This window comes from Anas platyrhynchos, chromosome 13 (genome assembly GCF_047663525.1).
Source record: "Anas platyrhynchos isolate ZD024472 breed Pekin duck chromosome 13, IASCAAS_PekinDuck_T2T, whole genome shotgun sequence".
NCBI lineage: Eukaryota > Metazoa > Chordata > Aves > Anseriformes > Anatidae > Anas > Anas platyrhynchos.
Window position 1 is genome coordinate 311172 of NC_092599.1, and position 21591 is coordinate 332762.

Genomic DNA, 21591 nt, shown 5'->3' on the forward strand with positions numbered 1-21591 from the left:
AGTAATATGAAAGTAAAAGCACTGCCAATATTCATCCAGGGGAAAAGGTATTCCCTTGCTACTATGTGAACCTCCTACGTGCAAGCCTTAAATGTGACTTCAGACATTACTTGGGAACATATCAAATAAACCTCAGTGTATTAAAAACAGTGTCATCCGGATTGAAGGATATTATTAAGACATCGATTTTGATCTAGTTTTAACAAGAAAATCACTAGACTTCAGGGCAGGATTACAGTCTCTTTCAGAGTGACCCAGTAAAACAAAAAATAGATTAAAATAAATAGATTTTTCCTAAAACTGCTGTTTCACAAATATTCTGAAAGTCTTCCTTTTCCATAGAATAAAACAAACACCAGGAAACCTATGAAGTTACCATGAAACAACAACAACATTGTCATTCTTTGCCATGTTTCTTTTTATTATTATTACTAATTGACAAGGATCTTACATTCTTTTGGTTATTTTAATAGTTGTTGATTTTCTTTTTCCAGAGAAGTGTTGCTTTGGAAAGGCATGGAATACAGTTTAAATAAACATTCAGATTTTTTTCATCTTTTTACTTGCAATAATACATTCTTGTGTCGTTTTGCTCACTCCTCTTTCAGTTAAAAGAAACTAGAAGGACAGTTTAGTATTTGTCTGTATTTTCATTTCATATACTATACGCCACATTATTAACTGTAGTACTTGGCAGCAGACAAATTTGATCTTAAAGAACACCAGAGGAAGTGGAATTACTTTATATCAACAATGACAGCCCTTATTAAACAGATACAAATATTTCATACTGAAAGCTCACTTTAAGTGAATTTTAGGGCAGGGTTAGGATTTTGCACTGCTCTTGCCTTTCACAAACCTCAATATACAGCAGTTGCATATTTTTCTTAAAGCTACTTTTTACAAATACTATGTTCACAAATGAAAATAAAATTTAATATATGAAATTAAATAATAAAATGAAAAACTTTCTAGATTATTCTCTGCAAAATTTCATTTTAAGTTACAGCCACTACATGATAAACACCAATGATTTCTGAGAACAAAAAAATTAATTTCCTATAAACAGGAATTCACTTCAAATGCTACACTGTGGTATCAGGTACATGATACTTTCCATGTTTCTGCACACCATCTAGAATATTTTTGCCTTTCTTCTGATGTCTCCAAACCCAGATGCAGCATGCTGGCAAGCCTAACAGCTGCAGTCAGTGTGGGACTTAACTGCTAAGCAAGATCTTAAAAAAAAAAATAAAATAAAAAAGTAAAAAAATCATCGGACCATTAATAAAAGATGTAAACCAGGAAAAAAAAAAGTGCATAGCCTTCAGAAAATGTCTGCTAAGCCCATCAGTGTTCACAACACTTGGTTCAGATTCCTAATATACCATTTCTGTGTCCAATTATATCTGTTTCACCACAGGGCAAGCCAAGGTAATTCTGAAAGCATTTAACCATGTTAAAGGAAAGCTTAATCTTTGGCATGTCATGAATTTGTTTTGCCTTAGAAATCTTGAAACTGCTGTACACCTTCCTTACTATTAAATAAATCTTTGTTGTACCATATAATTGGCTTCCCTTGTCTCAAATATTTTTAGATGACAAACACGATTTAAAAAATGGGTCAGTCCACTTGTATTTTCAGAAAGCTGTAGCGCAGAAACAAAATAAAAAAAAGACCATGTACAAGTTGAAATGTGCACCCAGGAACAGCTAAGCAATGACCTCAGTACCATACAGAGGGCCACCAAACAGGCTGGAGCACAAGACAAAGGGATCAGGTGAGCTCTGATATAGTCAATTAGATAAAGGAAAACAGCAACAACTACTCAAACTCCTGAAAAATATGCAAATCTGATGGCAGTTATAAACATAGCATTTCAGCATGGAGGGAAGTCATTGTGTTCTCCTGCTTTCTCAATATCCTTGTAGAGTACTTTCTCTCAGTGGACAGTTTGTCTTCTACCACTTTAAACTAAATTTGACTACGCTTACAGGATCACTTCAGAGAAGTTCAAAGGCAAATGCCACAGACTGTAAGAATACTCAGGCAGCATTGCATCTTGGTTCTTGCTCATTCTAAAAAAAGAATGCTTTATTGTTTTCCCTCAGGTTTATATATATTTATTTTTTTTAATACGTAATCTAGGACTAGCATTTGTTTTGCTAGCCCCAGCAACCATCTGGTTGCCAATATATACTGTATTATCAACAAAAATCCCTTAAAGCCTAAAATATCAGTTTAAGGAAGCAAATGTTTTCATTTTCTCTTAAGCTACCACAGATTATTAATATATAGTGAAAGGATATTGCAGATCTTTAGTTGTTCAGATTTACATAAGAGTATTTGACAGGACTTGATGGCCTTCAAAGAGAGGCCATCAGTTGTTCATATTTTCAGTTCTTCCTCAGGCAAATCTCAAACTAGCTTCAACAAGAATTCTATTCATATCAAAAAATGTACTGACAAGTCAGTAATAAAATTCTCTGAAATACTTTTCTACCTAACCATGAACGTAAGTGACATGGGGAAAAAAAAAAAAAGAGGAAAATTGATTATGATTCTGATAAAAACATTTTAGATAGCAAATAGAAGGCAAAACTAAGGATTTGTTTTAAATTTGCCTACACCATCACCCAAAAGATGAGCATCTCACAGTTTAAAGCATTAAATTGCCATTTTTCCCCAAAATTCTCAAAGACAAGTGGTCATAGAGGCTGTTCCACAAGTCATACCCTAATATCTATCCTACTTCACAAATGAGGGTATTACGAGAATTTTGAAAATTTTTACATGTATGTTTAAAAAAAGAAAAAATAAATATTTACACTTCAAAACTATGTTTTATGTAGAAAAAAATCTGCAACTGTGTTTTCAGTAATCGGCTTTTGGCGGTACATACATGTCCGTGTTTTGAAAATTTGAAAAATCTTTGTATAAAATATTTAAAATTACAGTAGTAAATAGGTACCTAGGACATTTTTCAAAATGTTTTCCTTTATCTATTGCAAGGATGTTTGTACATCATGTGCCTTAACAATATTAATTCCAGTCATGTGACACCAAGGCTATCAGACATAGCCAGTTCTAATTAACATCAGGGTGCTTGCTATAACAATTCAGACTATAGCATCTTCTGCTTAAGTCATCATTGCTTCCAGCTTCTCTTTCTTCCACACATTTCCTTTCAAGAGTTACTGTTATTTCACATCTTCACTTTAATGTTTTTCTGACCCCTGCTTAAGTCAGCTTCTGTCAAAATGACCAGACACAAAAGAAACTTCCTAGAAGTACTAAAATTAAGCTAGACCATTTTGATAGGTGTAGCTTAAAAATCAGCTAGACACAATTATGACAGAGAACTGGGCCCATGAGTCAATATTCAGTAGCCTCGGAGAGGGCTATTGATGACAAGCCCTTAAAGGCGGTAAGTTCTTAAACCACCGCGGACTTTCGTTGTGAGAACACCTCACAACACCCTATAATCACACACTCAGAAGCACAACAATCCTCACGGCCAGCTTTACTGGGTGAGCCCTAGTCAATGACAGCAACCTTACAAAATGAAACAAGAACTTACAATGGTCTGAAGGCAGCATTAACAAAAGTCAGCATCAAATCCTTTGACTCAGTGTCTTCGGTAAAATCGCAGATATATATCCCACGTACACGTGGAATATTTACACCCACCCTCGCACAGAGCAACTGCCCCAGACAACTCCAGGCCGCAGCAGAGCCGCGCTGCCAGGGCTCAGAAAGGGCTCCACCTAAGCAAGGCGCTACCGTTCCCCGTTCCAGAGGGAGCCCGGGCGCTCCCGGGCGCAGGCACCCCGCAGCCCCCCCAGACCCCCCCCAGGCACCCCGCGGCCCCTCTCAGCCGCCGGGCCGAACGCGCCCGCCGCCCGCCGCAGCGTTGGCGCGAACGCGGGCAGCGGCGCAGGTAGCCCCGCCCCTCCCCGCCCCTCCCCGCCGCCGTCCCGGCCCCGCCCCGCCCCGCCAGCAGGATGGAGGGGGCCGGGGCCGGCGTGGTGCTGGGAAGAGGAAGCGCGGAGACGCTCTCGGGCGGCGGCGGCGGCGGGCGGGGTCACGAACTCTGACCTTTCACAGGGGCCCGGCAAACACCGTAACACAAAGCGCCCCCTGCCCCCCGCTCCGTGGCACGGCCCCGGCCCTTCCTCCCCCCTCACTGCCCCCCGCCAGCCCCTCGCCGCCGCCCTCGCGGGGGGAGGGAGGGCCGCCGCCGGGCACCTCCACCCGACGCAGGCCCGCCCGGGCCCGGGCCCGGGCCCGGGTCCGGGTCACCGCCAGGGCACGTTTGGCGCCAGCTCCTGAGGTAAAATTCGCTTTTTAGAACCGAGCCGGGCCGCTGGGGCCGCTTCCGTCCGGACCGGGGCGGGGGGGGGGGCATCGGGACCTTGCTCGTGGCACCCCGCGAGCGGCGGAGGGGAGGGGAGGCGCGAAGGCTTCGGTAACGTGCTGCTGAGCGGCAGCCGGCGGTGCCGTAGGCAGGCCTACAGCTGCCGGAGGGAGGGAGGGAAGGAGGGAGGGAGGGAGGGAGGGACGGTCTGCGCGGCTCGGGGCCGGTCCGTTGCGGGTGTTCCAGCGCGGAGCCGCTGTGCCGGGATGTGGGCCCCTTGAGGTCGGAGCCGGTCCGGTCCCGGTGAGAGCAGTCCGCTGCCCGGGGGGGCGACGGTCGCGGAGATGACGAGCGCGGGACGCGGACGCGGAGAGGGAAGATGGAGTCTGAGCGGGCGGAGGCGGCGGCTTGAACCCGACCCTTTTACCTTTGCCACCGGGAGGGCGGAGGGGAGGGGGCGGCGGGTACTTTGCATACGGGGCTGAGGCCGCCGCCATCTTACCGGCCGCTTCCCTGCTGCCGCGCCCGCGCCTCTCGCAGCCTGACACAAGGATACACCGGGGGGAGGGGAACGGGGGGCCTAATGGCGGCGGCAGCAGCCCCGCCTGGGACTTGGCCGCCCGCCAGCGCCGCCATCTTGTGCTTGGTCGCGTCCCTCGGTGTTTTCCCTCTCGCTCGAGAGGCGGCGCCAGCGGCCTGATGGGCGGCCCGCGCAGCCAATCGCGGGCGCGCGTGGGCCGGCCGCCTCTCGGACGGGGCAGCGGGCGGGGCGGGGCGGGGCCGGCGGCCGCGGGGCACGGCGGCCAATGGGCGCCGCGGGGGGCTGCGCGCGGGCCCGCCCCGGGCCCGGACACGGCCACGGCCGCTGCGGGGTTCGGCTGCCGGGCCCGCGGGGCCCCTGCCGCCTCCCGCCGCCTTCCTGGCAGCGCCTCAGCTGCCCGCCCTCTTCTCCTCCGTCCCGCTGAGGAGCCGCCTGCTGCCCGGCCCGGCCGCGGGAGGCGTGCGGGGCGAAGAGGCAGCGTCGCTGGGCCATGAGCGCGGACGGCAGCGCGGCGGGGCTCGGCTGCAGCCGCCCTGGTGCGGTCCCGCCTAGAAAGCGTTGGGACGGAGCGTGTGACTTTCCTCTGAGGTTTCCCTGCGATTTAAGGGGAGAGATGGTTTCGCACGGTATTTTGTGCGGTAGGTCATCTGCGTGTACCGCAGTTGGCTGCCGCCCTGTTCCATTGGAAAGGTGCTCCAGGTGGTCCAGCTGCCTCCCTGCTGTTACAGCCTACTTCTTTTATTGGTTTGTTTGGAGGACTTTTTTTTTTTTTTTTTATGAAGTCTGCTGCTCAGGGGCTTTGCTAAGGAAGCAGATTTTGCTTCTTATGTCACTCTGAAAGTTAGCATTCTGAACGCTGGCGTGTCGGTCTGGTGTGTGAGCTTCCAACTGCATTTGATCTGATTGCCTCAACTTACTGTTGTCTTGGGAAGGTAAAAAGTGAAAAAAACTTTGGATAACAGCACCACCAGCAAATCTGTTAGAGACTTACCACAGCAAAGGTATCATTGGGGCTTAAAAAGGTACTCTTACAAACAAAATATCTCATCCTCAGGGTTTTTTTAATCTTAAAGCGCTGAGAAAAAAACATGTTATGAGCACATATTTATTTTTCATTATGAACTTAAAAATGAGAAAACAATGAGAAAGAATTAATTAGAGAACACCTTGAGAAACTGTCCATCAGCTGCAATATTAGATAGGTCTGGTGGAAATGGTCCATAACTTGCTATGCAGGCTGAACACTTTTTAAAAAAAAAAAAAAAAAAGCTGTGTGGGAAACTAGCATATCCATGATTTCCACAGAGGATGTCTCAATTTTGGTTATGCATTGTTACAAATGATCTTCCATTGATGTATACATGTTATTTACATGTTTAATTTACCATAATAAGACTTAATCTTTTTAACTTAACAAATGTTGACATCTTCAACAATGTTAGCTTTGTAAAAATTGAGTTTGGAGAGGGGTATATGGTTCTGGGGACATGAATGCATTTTCCTATTATGTGTTTTGCTATTGATAGTAGTATTTATTTTTAATTTTATGTGAAATGGTTGCCTTGCAAGTATCAGCAGAAAGTTTCCAATGAAACGTCGTATGTGCCGGTATTCAGGAATGTGTTTTTGTTACCTATGCTTGGGTCATGATCTGAACTCTGTAACAAGCAAGTCACAATTCAAAACCCACTGCATGAATTTGAAGCCTTAATTAAATTTACCCTTGGGGAGGCACAGCACTCCCCAGCACTTTTTCTTTTTTTTTTTAAACCCCTGAAAAGCATAAAGCTCAACGTACAGACACTTGAAATAGTATAAAGCAATCTAGTAGTATTTTCCCCTCAGAGTTACAGTATTATTACATTATAATTACAATGTATTTTCCATTATCTGTTATTACTTTTTAGATGGGATAGCCTGTTTCTTGCACAATGCAGGATGTCTGTAGGAATATGGGTGATCGTGGCACTTTGATGGATAAATTCAATAAAAATTTGATCAAGCACCATTCTCAGATTGTTCTTTCCTAGTTCAGGGCATGGCTTAGCGGTGGACTTTAGTACTAGGTTGAAGGTTGGACTAGATGGTCTTAGAGATCTTTGCTAACTAGAAAGATTCTACATACGAGTAGACTTAGGGCACTCTAATGATGCTGTATTGTGCACCGTATCTGAAGAGATGTGAAGAGTGTGCTATTGGAGTTAATGACTTTTGTAGGGCATAGTCAGAAGCCATTTTAACTATAAGGTTTCTCTTCTTTGAATTAGGCCAGATCCTTAAAAAGTCCGTATTTCACAAACTGCATCAGTAGTTGACAATCAAATCAGTCCTTTCTAATTTATGAAGTTAGTATCTCTTACTCGCTGCTTAAATAGAGAGAAAATATATATGACAGGCTTTATAAAGTAAAAGAATGACTATGTGCCTATAATAGTAGAACTTAGCTTTCTGAATACTATGACTCCTACGTGCGTGCACTGTGCGTATATTTGTGCATACACACGCGTTCACACATCCAGGGCATATCTTCTTATTTGTCAGATAAATTGAGCAGTATTGTAAATTCTTAAGTCATCAGGGATTTCTTTAGTAGTAAGGAAAAGCCCTAACGTTTGTGCCTGATGGAAGTTGCTGGCATCTTTTTCAAACAGGTTCTCTAATGATCTTGCTTCGCCATGGCAACCAATATGGAGGTGCTGGCTCAGCAGGTAGTGGAGGCTCAGCAGGTGGCTGAGGTGAGTGACAGATGATACCACTGTGTAAGATTGTTGTTGCTGTTTACAGTTTATCATAATCGGAACAGGAAATCCCTATAGAGCAGTACTGCATCACAACGGGCAACAAACAAACTAGTGCAACCCATACGTGGTTTGTTTGCAGTATATTGTTCTGGTGGCCTCCATAGTAGGAGTGCACGTAGAAAGTTCACCGTGAGCTGTAGAGAAACCTGTCTGTAATATGGAGTTGTGTGTTTTTGTTTTTTAATATTTTTTTTTTCTGGTGATATGATAATGAATTTAATCATTTTAGCCATGAAAAATTTCTGCTCATCTCGAGTTGCCATCTAAATCTGGAACAATGTTTGAAGATACCTGTTTTACTTATGTACTATACTGAATTTACAATAGGATGATTAATTTAAATCAGGCTTTATATTTTGCGTCTACATATATGATGAAACACAAGCATTAAAATCTACTCAGTGATATAGTGATGTCTTAATGTATAATCATTGAAGCTTGGATGTTCAACAGCTAATATGTTTAAACTGACTCACAAACACTCAAACTACATATGGCCATAGAATATAAATAATTTCTCTTTCAGTTTACAAACTTTAATCAAATAAACTAGGTTTTTGTTGCTTAAAGTTATTTGGTTTAATGTATTTGGTTTAATATCTTTCAAATGTACTATGGTTTAATCATATGATTTTATAATTATGGGATTTCATAAATAATGAAGGGCAAGTAGGCTAAGTCTCCTGTAGATAAGCCCATATCTTAGACATTTTGTTGGATTTTTGACTAATTGAACTAAGGTTATACCTTAATATTAAAAAAACAACAACCTTCAGTTCAAGAAGCAGCTCTGTGTAACAAATGTCATTGGATTTTCAGAAATGGATTACAAATTCTTATTTACAGCATTTTTTTTTAATGTTGGTTCTTTTAAAGTATATCATGACAATGATTGTACTACAATGTGGAAAATGGACTATTGAGTATGATGGAAGTAAGACCAAAGGAGTAGTTTCAAAAAAACTAAAATTTCACATACTGAAACTGACAAGTGATTTTTTCATTCAAATTTTCTATATCAGATATCAATATCAATAATAAAAAAAAACTCCTCCAAAACAACTTGGAAATGAAAATATGTAATGGAAACACTGCAAACCGTATAGTATTTTCATAGAATTTGAGGTCTATACTCACATCTAAGACACATAAAATATGTGACATTTGTAATTCCTCGTGCAGGAAATGCACCGTGGTAACATAGTGTGATGGTTGTATCTTGCCACTGGAGAGATCGCTTCATCCCAAGAATTTATGAAGCTCTGTGATTTCTTCCTGGCCGGTGGGTAAATAGAGGGCTTCATCTCTTTATAGTATTCACCTCCTCCTTAAATTATACACTTGTCTGCTGCATAACCCCATGAAAACTAGTTTTCATGGAAAAAGATTTGCAAACAGCTGTGTCTCATTAAGAGTTAATTGATGTTACCTTTAAACTTTGAACCATTTTTTTTTACGAATGGTTGGGTGTCTGCAGTCAGATACAGGTTTTAACACAGCTAAAGACGTTACTAATTTTCTTAAAGTATGCTATAATACTGTACTCACTGTCAGAGAAAATGTAGTGTAAAGCTCGACAGCTGCTTTAAATGAGAGGCTTTTTTGAAATATTACTTTTTTATCAGTGAAAATTAAATGGAAGGGAAGTTATTAATCGTGTACTGAATTTTAGTTTATGAATGATGAGAGACAAGTTGTGAACAGGGTAACTTAATGCAGATATTGGCATGTTCAACTATCTCCGCGTCAGTTTTTCAACATAATTGCTACATTTGTATTGCATGAGTTTATTGAAAACTTTGATGCCTAGCACCACCTTGGACTGTTGTGCAAGTAGGCCATTTTTTCTTGAGTAAGAGTTCATCAAGTTTGTTTTCAGTGATATTGTGGCTGTATCACTGGAGTGAACTGAGTATTCTCCACTATTTGCATTTTGTTCTGATTCTTGTTTTAAGGGCTTTCTAAAATTGTCCTTTTAATGGTTCTACTGCTTTTGCTTTCTTTATAGCAGTGTTGCTGCTTGCATTTTTTCAGCTGTGTATTTCTGAAGAGATTGGATAAGAGTGTTTCATTTTTTGTGTCTGCAGTTGACTATACTTCTTGTTTGTGAGATTGGAGGACAGAGAGCAGCTATAGGGAATTGAGAGGGAATTTCAGCTATTTTTCTTCATCTTCAGTTGCTTTTGAAAAGCATAAAAAATACTTCAGTCTTAATTCAAAATAAGTAATGCCACTTTTATCAAGTATTTAGTGCTGTCACTATGCAATATAGCAGTAGCCCAGGTTCAGTCCCAGCACCTACTCAGGTTTAGTTTTCTTATTGTTTAAGGAAAATGTATTCTGTTATGGACGTGTATTATCTGTGTGGCACCTTAGTTTTAACATGAAGTATTCAGGTAGAGCTGTCACTACAGGAGGGAATAAGGTCTTCCAACATCAGTTCTGATGTGACCAGGAAGAACTTTTAATAGTAGCTAGAGCTGTCCCTTTTCTGTTCCATTGCGTCCTTCTCTTTCCCTGCTAGAGGCTATAGGGGGAGAATCACAGGAGTTGGGTATCTTGAGCCTTGTGCTTACTAGGAATTTATTTAGGCTGGCTGCATTGCTGGAGGATTTCAGTTTAATTGTTTCCCCAGTGCCCTGAAAAGAACTTATCAAAACCTTGGGCCTTTAAAAATACCTTCTGCAATGGCACTAAAAAAATACTGGTTATCTTTGTCACATATTCTCTTCAGATGTCTGACGTGATGAAAAGTGAGAGTAGAATTGCTGCCAATCTGACTGTTTTTCACTGTGTTGTAAGAGTCAGTAAAGTGCAAAAGAAGGCCGTTTATTTTCAATATCTTATTGTTACCAGTAGCCATATTCTCGTTCTGGATGAATTTTTTCAAAGTGGAGTTTTGATGCTGAATGCTCTCAAATCATTCAAATACAATTCACTGTTGATTGTTAAGACCTAGCCATACTCAGTCAGCCTGAGAGGTATCTCACACAAAGTACATATTGGAGAAAGGAGATTCTACATACCTTACACAGCTTGGCAGCCTCTGAATTCAAGATGTTACCAGATGTGATAATTTCTGGTGTAATATAGGTCAGCCAGGCGTTTATGTCAGATGTAGTCTGAGGATTTTTTGTGATGCAGATGAGCCAAGAATTACAGCTTTTTCCATGACCTTTGACTTAAAATGTCTTGTATAAGATATTGCAGCAGAATCCTGTTAGGGCAGTAAAACTAAGGACGATCTTTTTCTGAATCTGAATTTATCTGCCATTCTACAAAGAGTCCAGGTGGTCAGCACAGTTCATTCCAAAGAGTATCACTGGAACTTTTAGAAGATACAGATATTTTTCATGTTTGTGAAACAAATATTATTTTCCAGGCAGCACATATGCTTTTCATAAAGGCCTACTAGCTTAGTAGCTAAAGATGTTCATTAGGAAAAATATTTATAGAAAAAAGTCTTTCTGATATAATTTGAGATGTAGCAGGTTTTTTATGCTGTAAAAATTGGTACAGTATTTTTCATTGAAATTCTTTTTAACTTTAATGAGATAAAATTTGTAAAAAAAGTTTCAGTTTCAGGGCACTGTTGAAAATATTTGGTTTGCAGTTGCTTTAACAATGCCTTAATTTCTGTTTTATTTTCTATAATATTAATAATACATGTAGTACCTCTGCAATTGTTTTCTACTTAGTGATACCTGACTAGTGCATTCAGGCAATACACTCGCTTTGATTTTTAATAGCATGATTATAGGTAATGTTCTTCTATTTAAGTTAGAAAAACTAGAGGCTTTAGTGAAATTATGAATTCAAAAATTCCTCCAGTCTCTGGCCTATTGATTTATTCCCTTGATATATTTGTCAGATAATTCCCTCATTATCAATTTTGATAGTAGGGGAATAAGCTATTTAATAAAAAAAAAAAAATAAAGCTGTCCTTAGTAACTAAATTTTCAATAGGCATGTGTTTGCATGAGCATATCTACATGTGCATGTAAAGAAAACACTATTGGCAGGTCAGTTCAGTAAATTAGTAAACAATTTAATTGAAAGGCTATGAAGAAATCTTAATTATTTCAAAGAGCAACAATCAAGAAATTTCTGGAGAACCTTCATTTCAAAGTACTGTTTTTACACAAACACAGGCAGATATCCAAAATGCAATATAATATAATTGCAACTAAAATGTAGAGTTAGTTAGTTACTTTTCTAAAAAAAAAAAAAAAAAGTTAGGAAAAATATAAATATATACTTTATGTATGCAATTATATTTATATAAAATGACAATAAATGAGTAGAACAGAAGTAGCCTAATGTAATTTTGCCAGCCCTAGAAATGCACCTATTTGTCAAATACTTGTTTTTCAGCTTCATGATGCAAGATAGTGGATATATACATTTCTAAGTATATGTTTTTTGTTTCCTGGAATTTATGTATATCCTCTGTTGCATTTAATGCAAATCATTAATGAATTTCCAAACACTTCAGCCTGTGAAATTATCGCTAGTGAAACTTAGTAGTTTGAGAGCCTAGGTGAATGAAGTCCTCTCCTGATTGGTCCAAATCAGACAATTCTCCCTGCCTTGCCACTTTTCTTCCACTTCAACTCCATCTTCCCGTAGTATACACTTGATATGATTTGTGAAGTTTTCTTCTCCCATTCTGTCTACTTTGTATCTAGCTGCTGTGTGGGTACTAAAATTGAAGTATTGGTTGTGTCCTCAGGAACTTTTAAGGGAATCACATGCATAGATGAGCATGAAATGTTTTTAATCAATACCAGGTAGGATTGGTTAGTGCAGTGAATCTGAAAACTGCTTACATAGACATCAAGTCGTCTTAAGTCCTAAAATTACATTTGATAGTGATGGCTACTTATCTTTTTTGCTCCATCCAGTTGATACAGATCGAATTCCATAATCTCTCTGCACAGTAGCAAAAATTCCAGTACAAGATAGGTCCTGGTCTTCTGCAGACGCATTCAGGAGGTACTAATGACATTTCCAATATGTGAAATACATACAAGAACAAAAGTTAGGTCATAAGCAGAATGATAGATATCTGAATTCAATTCTGAATAGTTTTACTGTGAAAATTACAATTTACAATAATTTCAGAATCTTCTTAAGAGTCCCACTACTGTATTAAGCATAACATGATTAATATTAAACATGATCCAGTACTTAAAGGGTGGCTACAAAGAGGATGGAGGTTTTCTCTTCATAAGAACCAAGGTGGAGAAGACATGTGGCAGTGAGTACAAGATGTACCAGATGAGACTTTGTCTTGGTGTAAGATCCCCCCCCCCCCCCCATTAGAACAGACGATCACTGGAACAAACTCCCTAGGGATGTAATAGAAACCCCATCACTGGAGGTTTTAAAGATGCGGGTCGAGAGATTGCTGGATTAGGCTCTCTTTTCCTGTGAAAGGTTGGACATGATGATCTTTTGAAGTCCCTTCCAACATAGGCTGTTCTGTAATTCTTTGATAATAAACTCTAATAATATACTCTTGCAATATTGTTCTATAACAATGTTTCTGCTGATATATTAGAAACTCTAAAGATACAAAATAATAATTCTGCTTTACTATGAACGTTTATTACAGTAGCATATTTGATGTCATATAAAAATGAATGAAATTATTTGTATTATATCTATGCAGTAGATAATGCTTAAAGTATTTTTTTTTTGATGGAACTAAAAATCTAACCCCAAATGACCTAAAAATCTAATGTTTCTCATAGTTAAATATGCATGTTATGTATGTATTTTTGCTCAAGTTTTTGAGGTTTCCTAGGTCAGATACTCAGTACATTACAGGACACTATATAGCTGGTTGGTTTTATATTTTAATTCATATTTCAATCACTCCGCTAACTTTTCTTTCAATTCAAAAAACAAGCAACTTAGTCTTTTTTGATTTTTCTTATGTGTTTTTTATAATTTCTGCTTAAGTCTTACAAAGATTCCACCTTTGCAATGCAGCTGTTCTGAACTTCAGAGGTGGGAAATATATTTCTGAGCAGAGGGTTATGTAGTGATAGAACATTATTATATTCAGGATTCAATTTTTGTTCCAGCAAAGACAGCTGCAAATAAGGTATTATAATCCTCTTTCTTGAAAGGCAAATAAAAATCTAGTGTTACGTGGTTATTAAGTATGGGGTCAGATATTTAGCACAAGAATAATAAAACTATAATTTCAGTGGATGTTCTTACATGTTTAAGACTTCATGTATAATAGTTTCACCCACACTACATAAGAATTAGTTGACCTGACATTTTAAGTTGTATCTGTGCTGTAAATGCAATGCTGTAGTTACAGTGATTATTCACAGTTACTATTTTTAGATAAATGTACGGTAAATAACTGTTTTCCATCAAGTAAAGAGCCTGTTTTCAATAGTGAGAACATTTTGGAGCTAAGTTTGGGAGTCCACACATAAGACTTGCTAATGGAAATTCACTGTATTCAAGCTTACTTCCCAAAAAAAATCCAAAACAAAAATAAAACAAAAAAAAATGTACAGTCATTTTTGCCCGAAGTTCAGGTAGCATAACTTAAAATTCCCATTTCTAAAAATTTCAAAATACTTTTTTTTGTTGTTGTTTTCATTCATCAATCATCATTGCACCTTCATCCAAATGTTTTGTGATAGAAATTAATCTGAAAAATCACTTGGGCATAACAAACTTACTGCATTAATTCTTAAATGTAGCAAGACTGATCATGCTACTTTGTATTTGTGGGGTCTGGACAAGTTCAGAGTGGCCTACACTCCTTTAAATACATTAGGTTAATAAACTTTAAGGCTAAAGATGCTCCACAGAAACCATGGTGGATTTTCCTTTTAAATTTTGCCAATTTGAAAATAATTAAAGATGCAGACAAGCTCTTTTCTCAAATTTAATTTAAGAAATACTCAGAGTGCAGGTTGAGGAGCTTAAGAAAGGAGGTGGGAAGCTTGATAACCTGGGAATACCTATCTTCCCCAGATGAAATTAATCTTATTATTAGACAAACTCCTTCAGCAGCTGGCAAAACAGCAGGAACACGTCGATTCTGCTTCCTTGGTTACAGGGAATGATAGTGCACTTGACCTTCAGAGGAGCAGGGTCATAGAGAGGGCATTTTAAAACAATTCTGGTTGCTTTCTTTTATTGGAATCCTCATTAATAGAGGCTGGAGGCAGGTATCTGTGATCTCGCTAAAAGTGACTTCAGCATTTCTTTTGGATTGATTTGACCTCAGAGGTTTATTGAGGGAAAAATGTAAATAAGTCTGCAGGAAGGATTTGACACTGTAAGTACTAGAGTCTGTAGAGTGTATAGCTAGGGAGCTTCAGGAAGCAAACAATATTAAATATACTAAAACTTACTATTCTTCCCTGTCTTTTAATATATGTGTATTTTGATTTTTTTTTTTTTTTTTTTAGCGTAGTGAGATTAGGGTCTTTTGAGGTATCTTTTACGTTATATGAATTTTCTGTCTCTCTCTAAGCCACCGTATTAATTGTTACTTTTAAGTTATTTTTGATAAGCCTGTGTAAAGTGCACTGAAGTTTCCTGCAAAATAAGGGTGACTTTGTTTCTTTCGTTATCTCTTGAAAGACTTCCAGTCATAAAGAAAAGAAAGTGTATTTAATTTTTATAAACATATTCTAAAATTACAAAAATGTACCGTTGCTGACTTTGGAGGATTATGTTTTTGTATATACAACTCCCACAGTGGCTGCTTTAAACAAGTAATAGAGATTTTTCATGATGTGGTGTTTCTTTTGAACAACACATTAGCATAGTCAGTGTTATTAAGTTCACTTACAGGATTACACATATGATATGAGTCCAACAAGTGTTGCATGTTTTTGGACTACTGTTGCTTTATTCTATTTATTTATTTTTTACTTAAAGTCAAATTTGTTGCAATCGAATGGGTAGGACTATAATAAATCATCAGAAGTTTATCCTTTCCTGTCCTTTGTGGGTGTATGACAATGCGATGTAGAAATTCAGCTGACAAACAAAATTGCAGAAGAATTTTTTTTCTCTTGTAATTATGTATTTCAAAAAATATGTTCCCTTTTTGCATTTGACTTTCTACTACAATTCTTGTTCTGCTGTCAGTCAATGGCTTAAGTATTCAGTCTTGAAGAAAATAAACTTGAGATTTTCAGCAGCCAGAAATTTAAAACTGCTATTCTTTCACTGTATTAAGTAGGCAAGCCTGAAGAATGAAGTTCTGTGTTTCAGGGTCCTTCTACATCCTGAGTATGTGTGGGGATGTTAATAAGAGTATAAAATTATATGTGCAAACTGAAACCTTTATTTATAGAAACATTCTTCATTGTGCACCATATCTTCTCAGACAAGTTTTTGGGCAACATATTTTCCATTTTTCAGTTTAATAATTATATTCTTGACTATTTAAACATGAAAATGACATATTGGCAGTTGGTCTCAAACTTACGGAACTTTATAGAGAACTCAGTGCTGGACTTAAGATAGCTGAGTAGTCATAGAATGAGGATGAGAAATAATATGTATATTCAAGGAGACTGTCAAAAAAAAACAAAACAAAAACACCCTTTATATGAGAATGTAGTCCATACTATTAGAATACAGATTTTTTTTGTACTGACGTAGTACTTAGAGCCATAGCTGTATACCAGGACCTTTTTGCAGCAAGTATATTACAAACCCAGAAAAAAATTATTAATGTCATATTATTAAAGTCATATTAATGACTTTTGATACTCTCAAATTCCTTTATAGAATGTAACAATTATTGTAATCAGTCATATACTAAAACTATATCCTGCAGATACTGTGGGACAGTGTAAATGTTTATTTAGGAGGTATTCATGAAAACATAAACTGATTGAAATTGCAATTACAATTGCAATTTTAATTTACAAATATTGTGAGTTACAGAATTTACAATATGAAATTCCCAAAATTCTGAAATCATAAAAATGTAAAATCTGTTAAAATGTAAATAAGTTTTATTTAGTGTACAAATCTAAGTTTCTAATTCATTGAGATTATAGAACATGTTTTCCAAAGAATTTTTGGCCTATTCATCTTGCTTTCAAGTAAGTAATTATGGCTTAAATTGAGTGTAGAAGAAATCAGGAGTGCCGTATTCTGCTCTTTTATATAGAGTACATCACTGCAGAGTCTTATGCCCATTCAAATGGAATATCTGTATAAATTTATATTGTAACAATTCATGATAGTTTTTATTCAGATATGTTGCACTTGTAAAATTTGCTGTTGGCAATCTTCAAAAATTGTGTTTTTCCTCTGCATTTTATATAATAACTTTCAATTAAGAACGTGACTGAAAAAATATCCATCTCATACTGTTGTCTATGGTGAACATTTATTTACTGTTTAGAATTATATTACTTGCCCTTTCCTGCAGCCTGTCACAGCAAAATAGTACTCTTGTGCATACTGTTACTCAAATATTTTTGTAACGTTTCTGAAAATATTGGTGAATGTGTGCAGTGTATGGCTTTAGAACAAAATTATCTTTTGTTTTGAATTTTCTCACAAGAATTAAAGTATTGATCAACATTTTAGATTATTGACTTGTAAAACGCACCAGGAAAGCAGAGCTTTGATAATGTCACACTAGTGAAATTCTCACTAGAATGATAAGAGATATACCTCAATACATGCTGAATATTTTGGTGATCTGTTGAACTGTGTGTTCCAAAAAAAAGTTGCACCACTATGAAGTAGAAAAGCAGAACAAGTTGGAAAAAGAAAACAGGAAACATTATGAGTACACTTAACAAGTGGAATTATATTAAATGAATAATTATAAATATTATATAAAACAAATATAACCAGCCATCTTTAAATTTATCTTTTTACCTTAAAATAATATATTGTTAATATTCTTGCTTTTATTTGGAAAATGAAGTGACTGTTGTGCAAGTGGGCTGTAAAGACACCGTGCTTTCAGAGAACTTTATAGATAAGGTAAGGTCAGAGACAAAAAAACTAAATGCTAGTTTGGTCAGATGGAAGGCATGTGCAGATTCCAGCAGAATCCACATATCTACTGACCCATATATGTACTTAGGATTGAGGGCATTTTTAATTAGGGGCTTAAAGAAAGCTTTACTAAATTTGGGCTACCTGAAAATTCAAAAGATGGTTCATAAAATACTTTAAAAAAGAACTAAAGGGTGAAATATTTCACATGACACATTGAGTGTACAGTGTGTTTTGTTTTTACACAAGAAAAAAAAATTGGAAGTTGAAAAATGTGTATTCCTGCGTTTCAGTAAACTGAAGAACCACATGGTTTAATTACATTTTCTTTGGTTGTGAAAAATAATAGTTATCCAGTGATTTGAGGTGTTTGTCTCTTTTTTTTTTGGGGGGGGGAGGGGGAGGGGATTGGTCATCTATCAGATTCATTCTGGTCCCAAAGAAAACAATATTCTTATAATTCATTGAAAACTAACTCAAATTGGTTTAGTGACTGTAACCTTTTCAATAAATACAAATTGCATGCTAGGGCCGTCTGCTGTTTAGTAAATAAGTATCTGTGTTTTAAAATGTTTAAATCGGAATTCTCTGTGTTATGTACAGGTGCAGACTGTTCAGACTTCACTATCTGAATCTCCAGTGATGACCAGCCCTTCCCAACGTATCCAGATTATTTCCACGGACTCTTCTGTAGGTTCACCACAACGCATTCAGGTAAAAATCTATTGATTATGTGGCAAACTGTTATAACTTTTTTTTTTTCCTCTTCCTGCTCTCGATTTATACAAAAGCATACTAAAGTCTATGGAAGATTTCTTTTAAGTTTTGTATGAACAGATCATTTTTATTGCAAATGAAACTTTCTCCTGAAGTACAGTTTAGTGATGACTAGTTGGCTGTATGTAATAATTGAATTGATAATGTAGTCAGTGAGGAATATTTGCAGAATTTAAACTTAGCCTGCATGTGTAAGATGCCTGAGCTCTAACCATAGCAAATGGGCAGACATTGTCAACAGACAGCTCAGAACACCTGAGATAATCTCTAAAAGCCTTCTTCTCTCTCCATTGCATGTTTAAAAAGAGCCAGTGGGAGACTCGCCTATTTAGGCTGAAATTACTCTTGAGGATACTACACAGTGGATTGTCATTACTGGTAGATAATATAAAGATGTATGTAGTGACAAATAATATGAAAATTGTTAGGTATTAATGTTACAAGAGTGTTACAGTACTGATCTTCTTGTCCTCCTCCACCTTGTTCTGTGCCAGTACAATATCCCACTGTACTTTTGCCAGAGGTGATGCTGGAGAAGAGGATCTTGTACTTCAGGGCATTTGGAATGGTCCTGGCAATGCAGCCTCTGTCACAGGATGGACTGTCCTTGAGATATGTTTTGATCAGGGTGGGTGGTACTTGGTCATTGTGATCCAGGAGAACCCTGCCCCTGTGAACAGCCCTGAAAACTTCTTTTTAAATGACATTATCATTTTACTTACTGGTATCATGATGTAATTTTTTTCACTAATATTTTTCAAAGACTCAAATTGTAGCATTTATAATGACATACTTTTTTTTTTTTTTAAGAACATAAAAATCACCCACTTCTTATTCAGTCATTACTATCAATGCTTGTCTGATATGTGAAAAGTTACAAAGTCGTCTCTGATTTTTCTTTATAGATAGCACCAATGAGATGTTCTTCAGTTATCAACATATTTAGCTATGTGTTTTAACTAAGATGTATTCCTTTAAAATATGAACAAAAGGTGGAATCAGGCAGCCTTATTGTTTCATATGCTGATTCTCAAGCTTCCGCTATGATGGAAGTTTTCCGTTTTTGATTCAGTTGTCTGGTAACATAATCTCTATTTTGCCTGGTAGAGTAACCAAATCAATATTTACCTGTTACTTCATTGCAAGGTAAATATTCTCACAATATGTATAACTGAAGCATACTGCGTATTTCATCATTCATAAGGTAGGCAACTTTTGTTCAATTGTGCAAAAAAAATCTACCTCCTTATATCGCTGATATTTCTGGAAAAAACAGTTAGAGGAAGGAGAGTAGTAGGAAGAGAAAAGTGTTCCTGCTTCCTTAAAACATATCTACAGGCACTATAATAGTGTCAGTCATAAGCTGAGATTAGATTTCAGACTAGTTCCATTCACTAAGATCTGTATGAAAGTGATGGTGGCTGAGAAAAACATGTCAGGGAAAACTCTCAGAGGGTTTAAGAACTTAATTTAACAACACTGGGATTGGGGATTGATGAGTTTTCCTTTTAAATTTTGAGCTTATTCAGAGCTTCTTGTTTGTTGAAGCGAACTGGATTGGAACTCATCCTCTTAAGCACTGAAACTTTTATGCAGATGAGACCAAAAATGGCTTATTCTGTTCTGCGAATATATGACTAATAAATCCCTACAAATGTGTCTCATCCAGAAGTTAGTAGTAGACTGGTTTAATCCCCAACTTTAAGTACCGTCTACTTCCTACATGTTCTTTTTAGGTTTGTAATTACAAAATTCGAGGTGAGCCTTTCCTAAAGAGTTTCTGTAACGTGGAAAAATCATCATCTCCATAACTTAATTCCTGCACTCATTGTGGCTTACTACTCTAATGTTGTCTTAAGGCATTCTAATTTAGTAAAACCATTAGCATATGTTTAGAATTCCTGTAAGGCTTTTTATACAAAAAGAACATGACAACTGATTTAAGAAGTCTAGTTAATCAAAATTTAGGAATCTAAATAAGTAAACAACTTTTTAAAAGTTATTGTGACACTTAATGCAGTCAATTTATTAGGAATGTCACGGTGTGTAAACTCTGAAATTTTTTTCAATAGTAATTATTACCCTGGCAGTAAGCTAAATACATAAATGTACTGTACCAAAATAGTTTAGTCATGTGTATACAAAAGAAATTAAAATCTCAAGAATGTACCATTGTGATTTTTTTGTCAGATGGAATAATTTATAATTATTTATATGAGGAAAATTCTATGATGCTGTCTCATTAGGCAGTGCATAGCTTGGATATATGCCTGCCATTCATCAAGTGCAACGTGCTATGTATTCTCATTTTAGAGTTCTGAGAGAATCAGTAAGGAATACAGGGGTCCTTAACATTACACTTTGTTCTTATTCTGGTTGGGTTCCACTGTGTCTAATTCCTCTTGAACAGTTAAATGCAATTACAACATCTCTCCATCTCTCCTCATTTTTAACAGTATCAGTCTCATACTTTTCACAAGTCTGTTTAGTATTTTCCTTTTGTGTGGTAGGTATGTAAATACAGAAATATTACAGACATATGTTTTAGGTTTGGTTCTATTGTTTTGCGCTTATGTAGGTAGCTGTAATAACTTTGCACCAGTCTAATAAATTTACAAATATAAAATTAATTAATAACAAGGGCTATTATGAAACAGTATCATATAATTCTGAGACAGAACCATAAAATCCTTCAATATGTTTTACAGATTGTGACAGATCAGCAGACAGGTCAAAAAATCCAGATAGTGACAGCAGTGGACTCATCTGTGTCTCCAAAGCAACAGTTCATTTTAGCAAGTCCAGATGGAACTGGTACGGGAAAGGTGATATTGGCAGCACCTGAGACATCTAATGCCAAACAGCTTATCTTCACAACCACAGACAACATTGTGCCTGGTAGAATTCAGGTAAATACGGTAATTGAGATAAACCAGATCTGTCTATTTCAGTTACTAAGTTTTAGGTGCTTTAAGTATTGAATTGTTTTAAGAGACCGGCAATTGCAATAGTTTTCTAAAGATCTAATAACAGGGATATGGAACATATGAGTTGTAGGCTTTTTTTATTCAATCCTAAATCTGCCTGTGTTCATGTT

The 21591-nt window shown here is 37.6% G+C and overlaps 1 protein-coding gene across 9 annotated transcripts in view; it reads left to right on the top strand.

Moving 5' to 3' along the window:
• Nucleotides 1–3855: 3855 nt before the first annotated feature.
• The window catches only part of NR2C2 (nuclear receptor subfamily 2 group C member 2), a 42383-nt gene continuing 24647 nt past the window's right edge, over nucleotides 3856–21591 (top strand). For 3 of the 9 annotated variants that reach the window (XR_011812615.1, XM_027467810.3, XM_072044579.1), the window contains exons 1-4: nucleotides 4197–4334; nucleotides 7551–7634; nucleotides 18321–18431; nucleotides 21203–21403. Coding sequence is in view for 8 of the 9 variants with exons in the window: in XM_027467810.3 (XP_027323611.1) it covers nucleotides 7575–7634; nucleotides 18321–18431; nucleotides 21203–21403 (372 nt within the window). In the remaining variant the exon portion in view is untranslated. Of the gene's footprint in view, nucleotides 4335–4539; nucleotides 4662–5603; nucleotides 5922–7550; nucleotides 7635–8882; nucleotides 8983–18320; nucleotides 18432–21202; nucleotides 21404–21591 lie in introns of those variants that run through there. The other 6 variants (XM_027467812.3, XM_072044578.1, XM_027467811.3 and 3 more) reach the window with 6 other exon arrangements.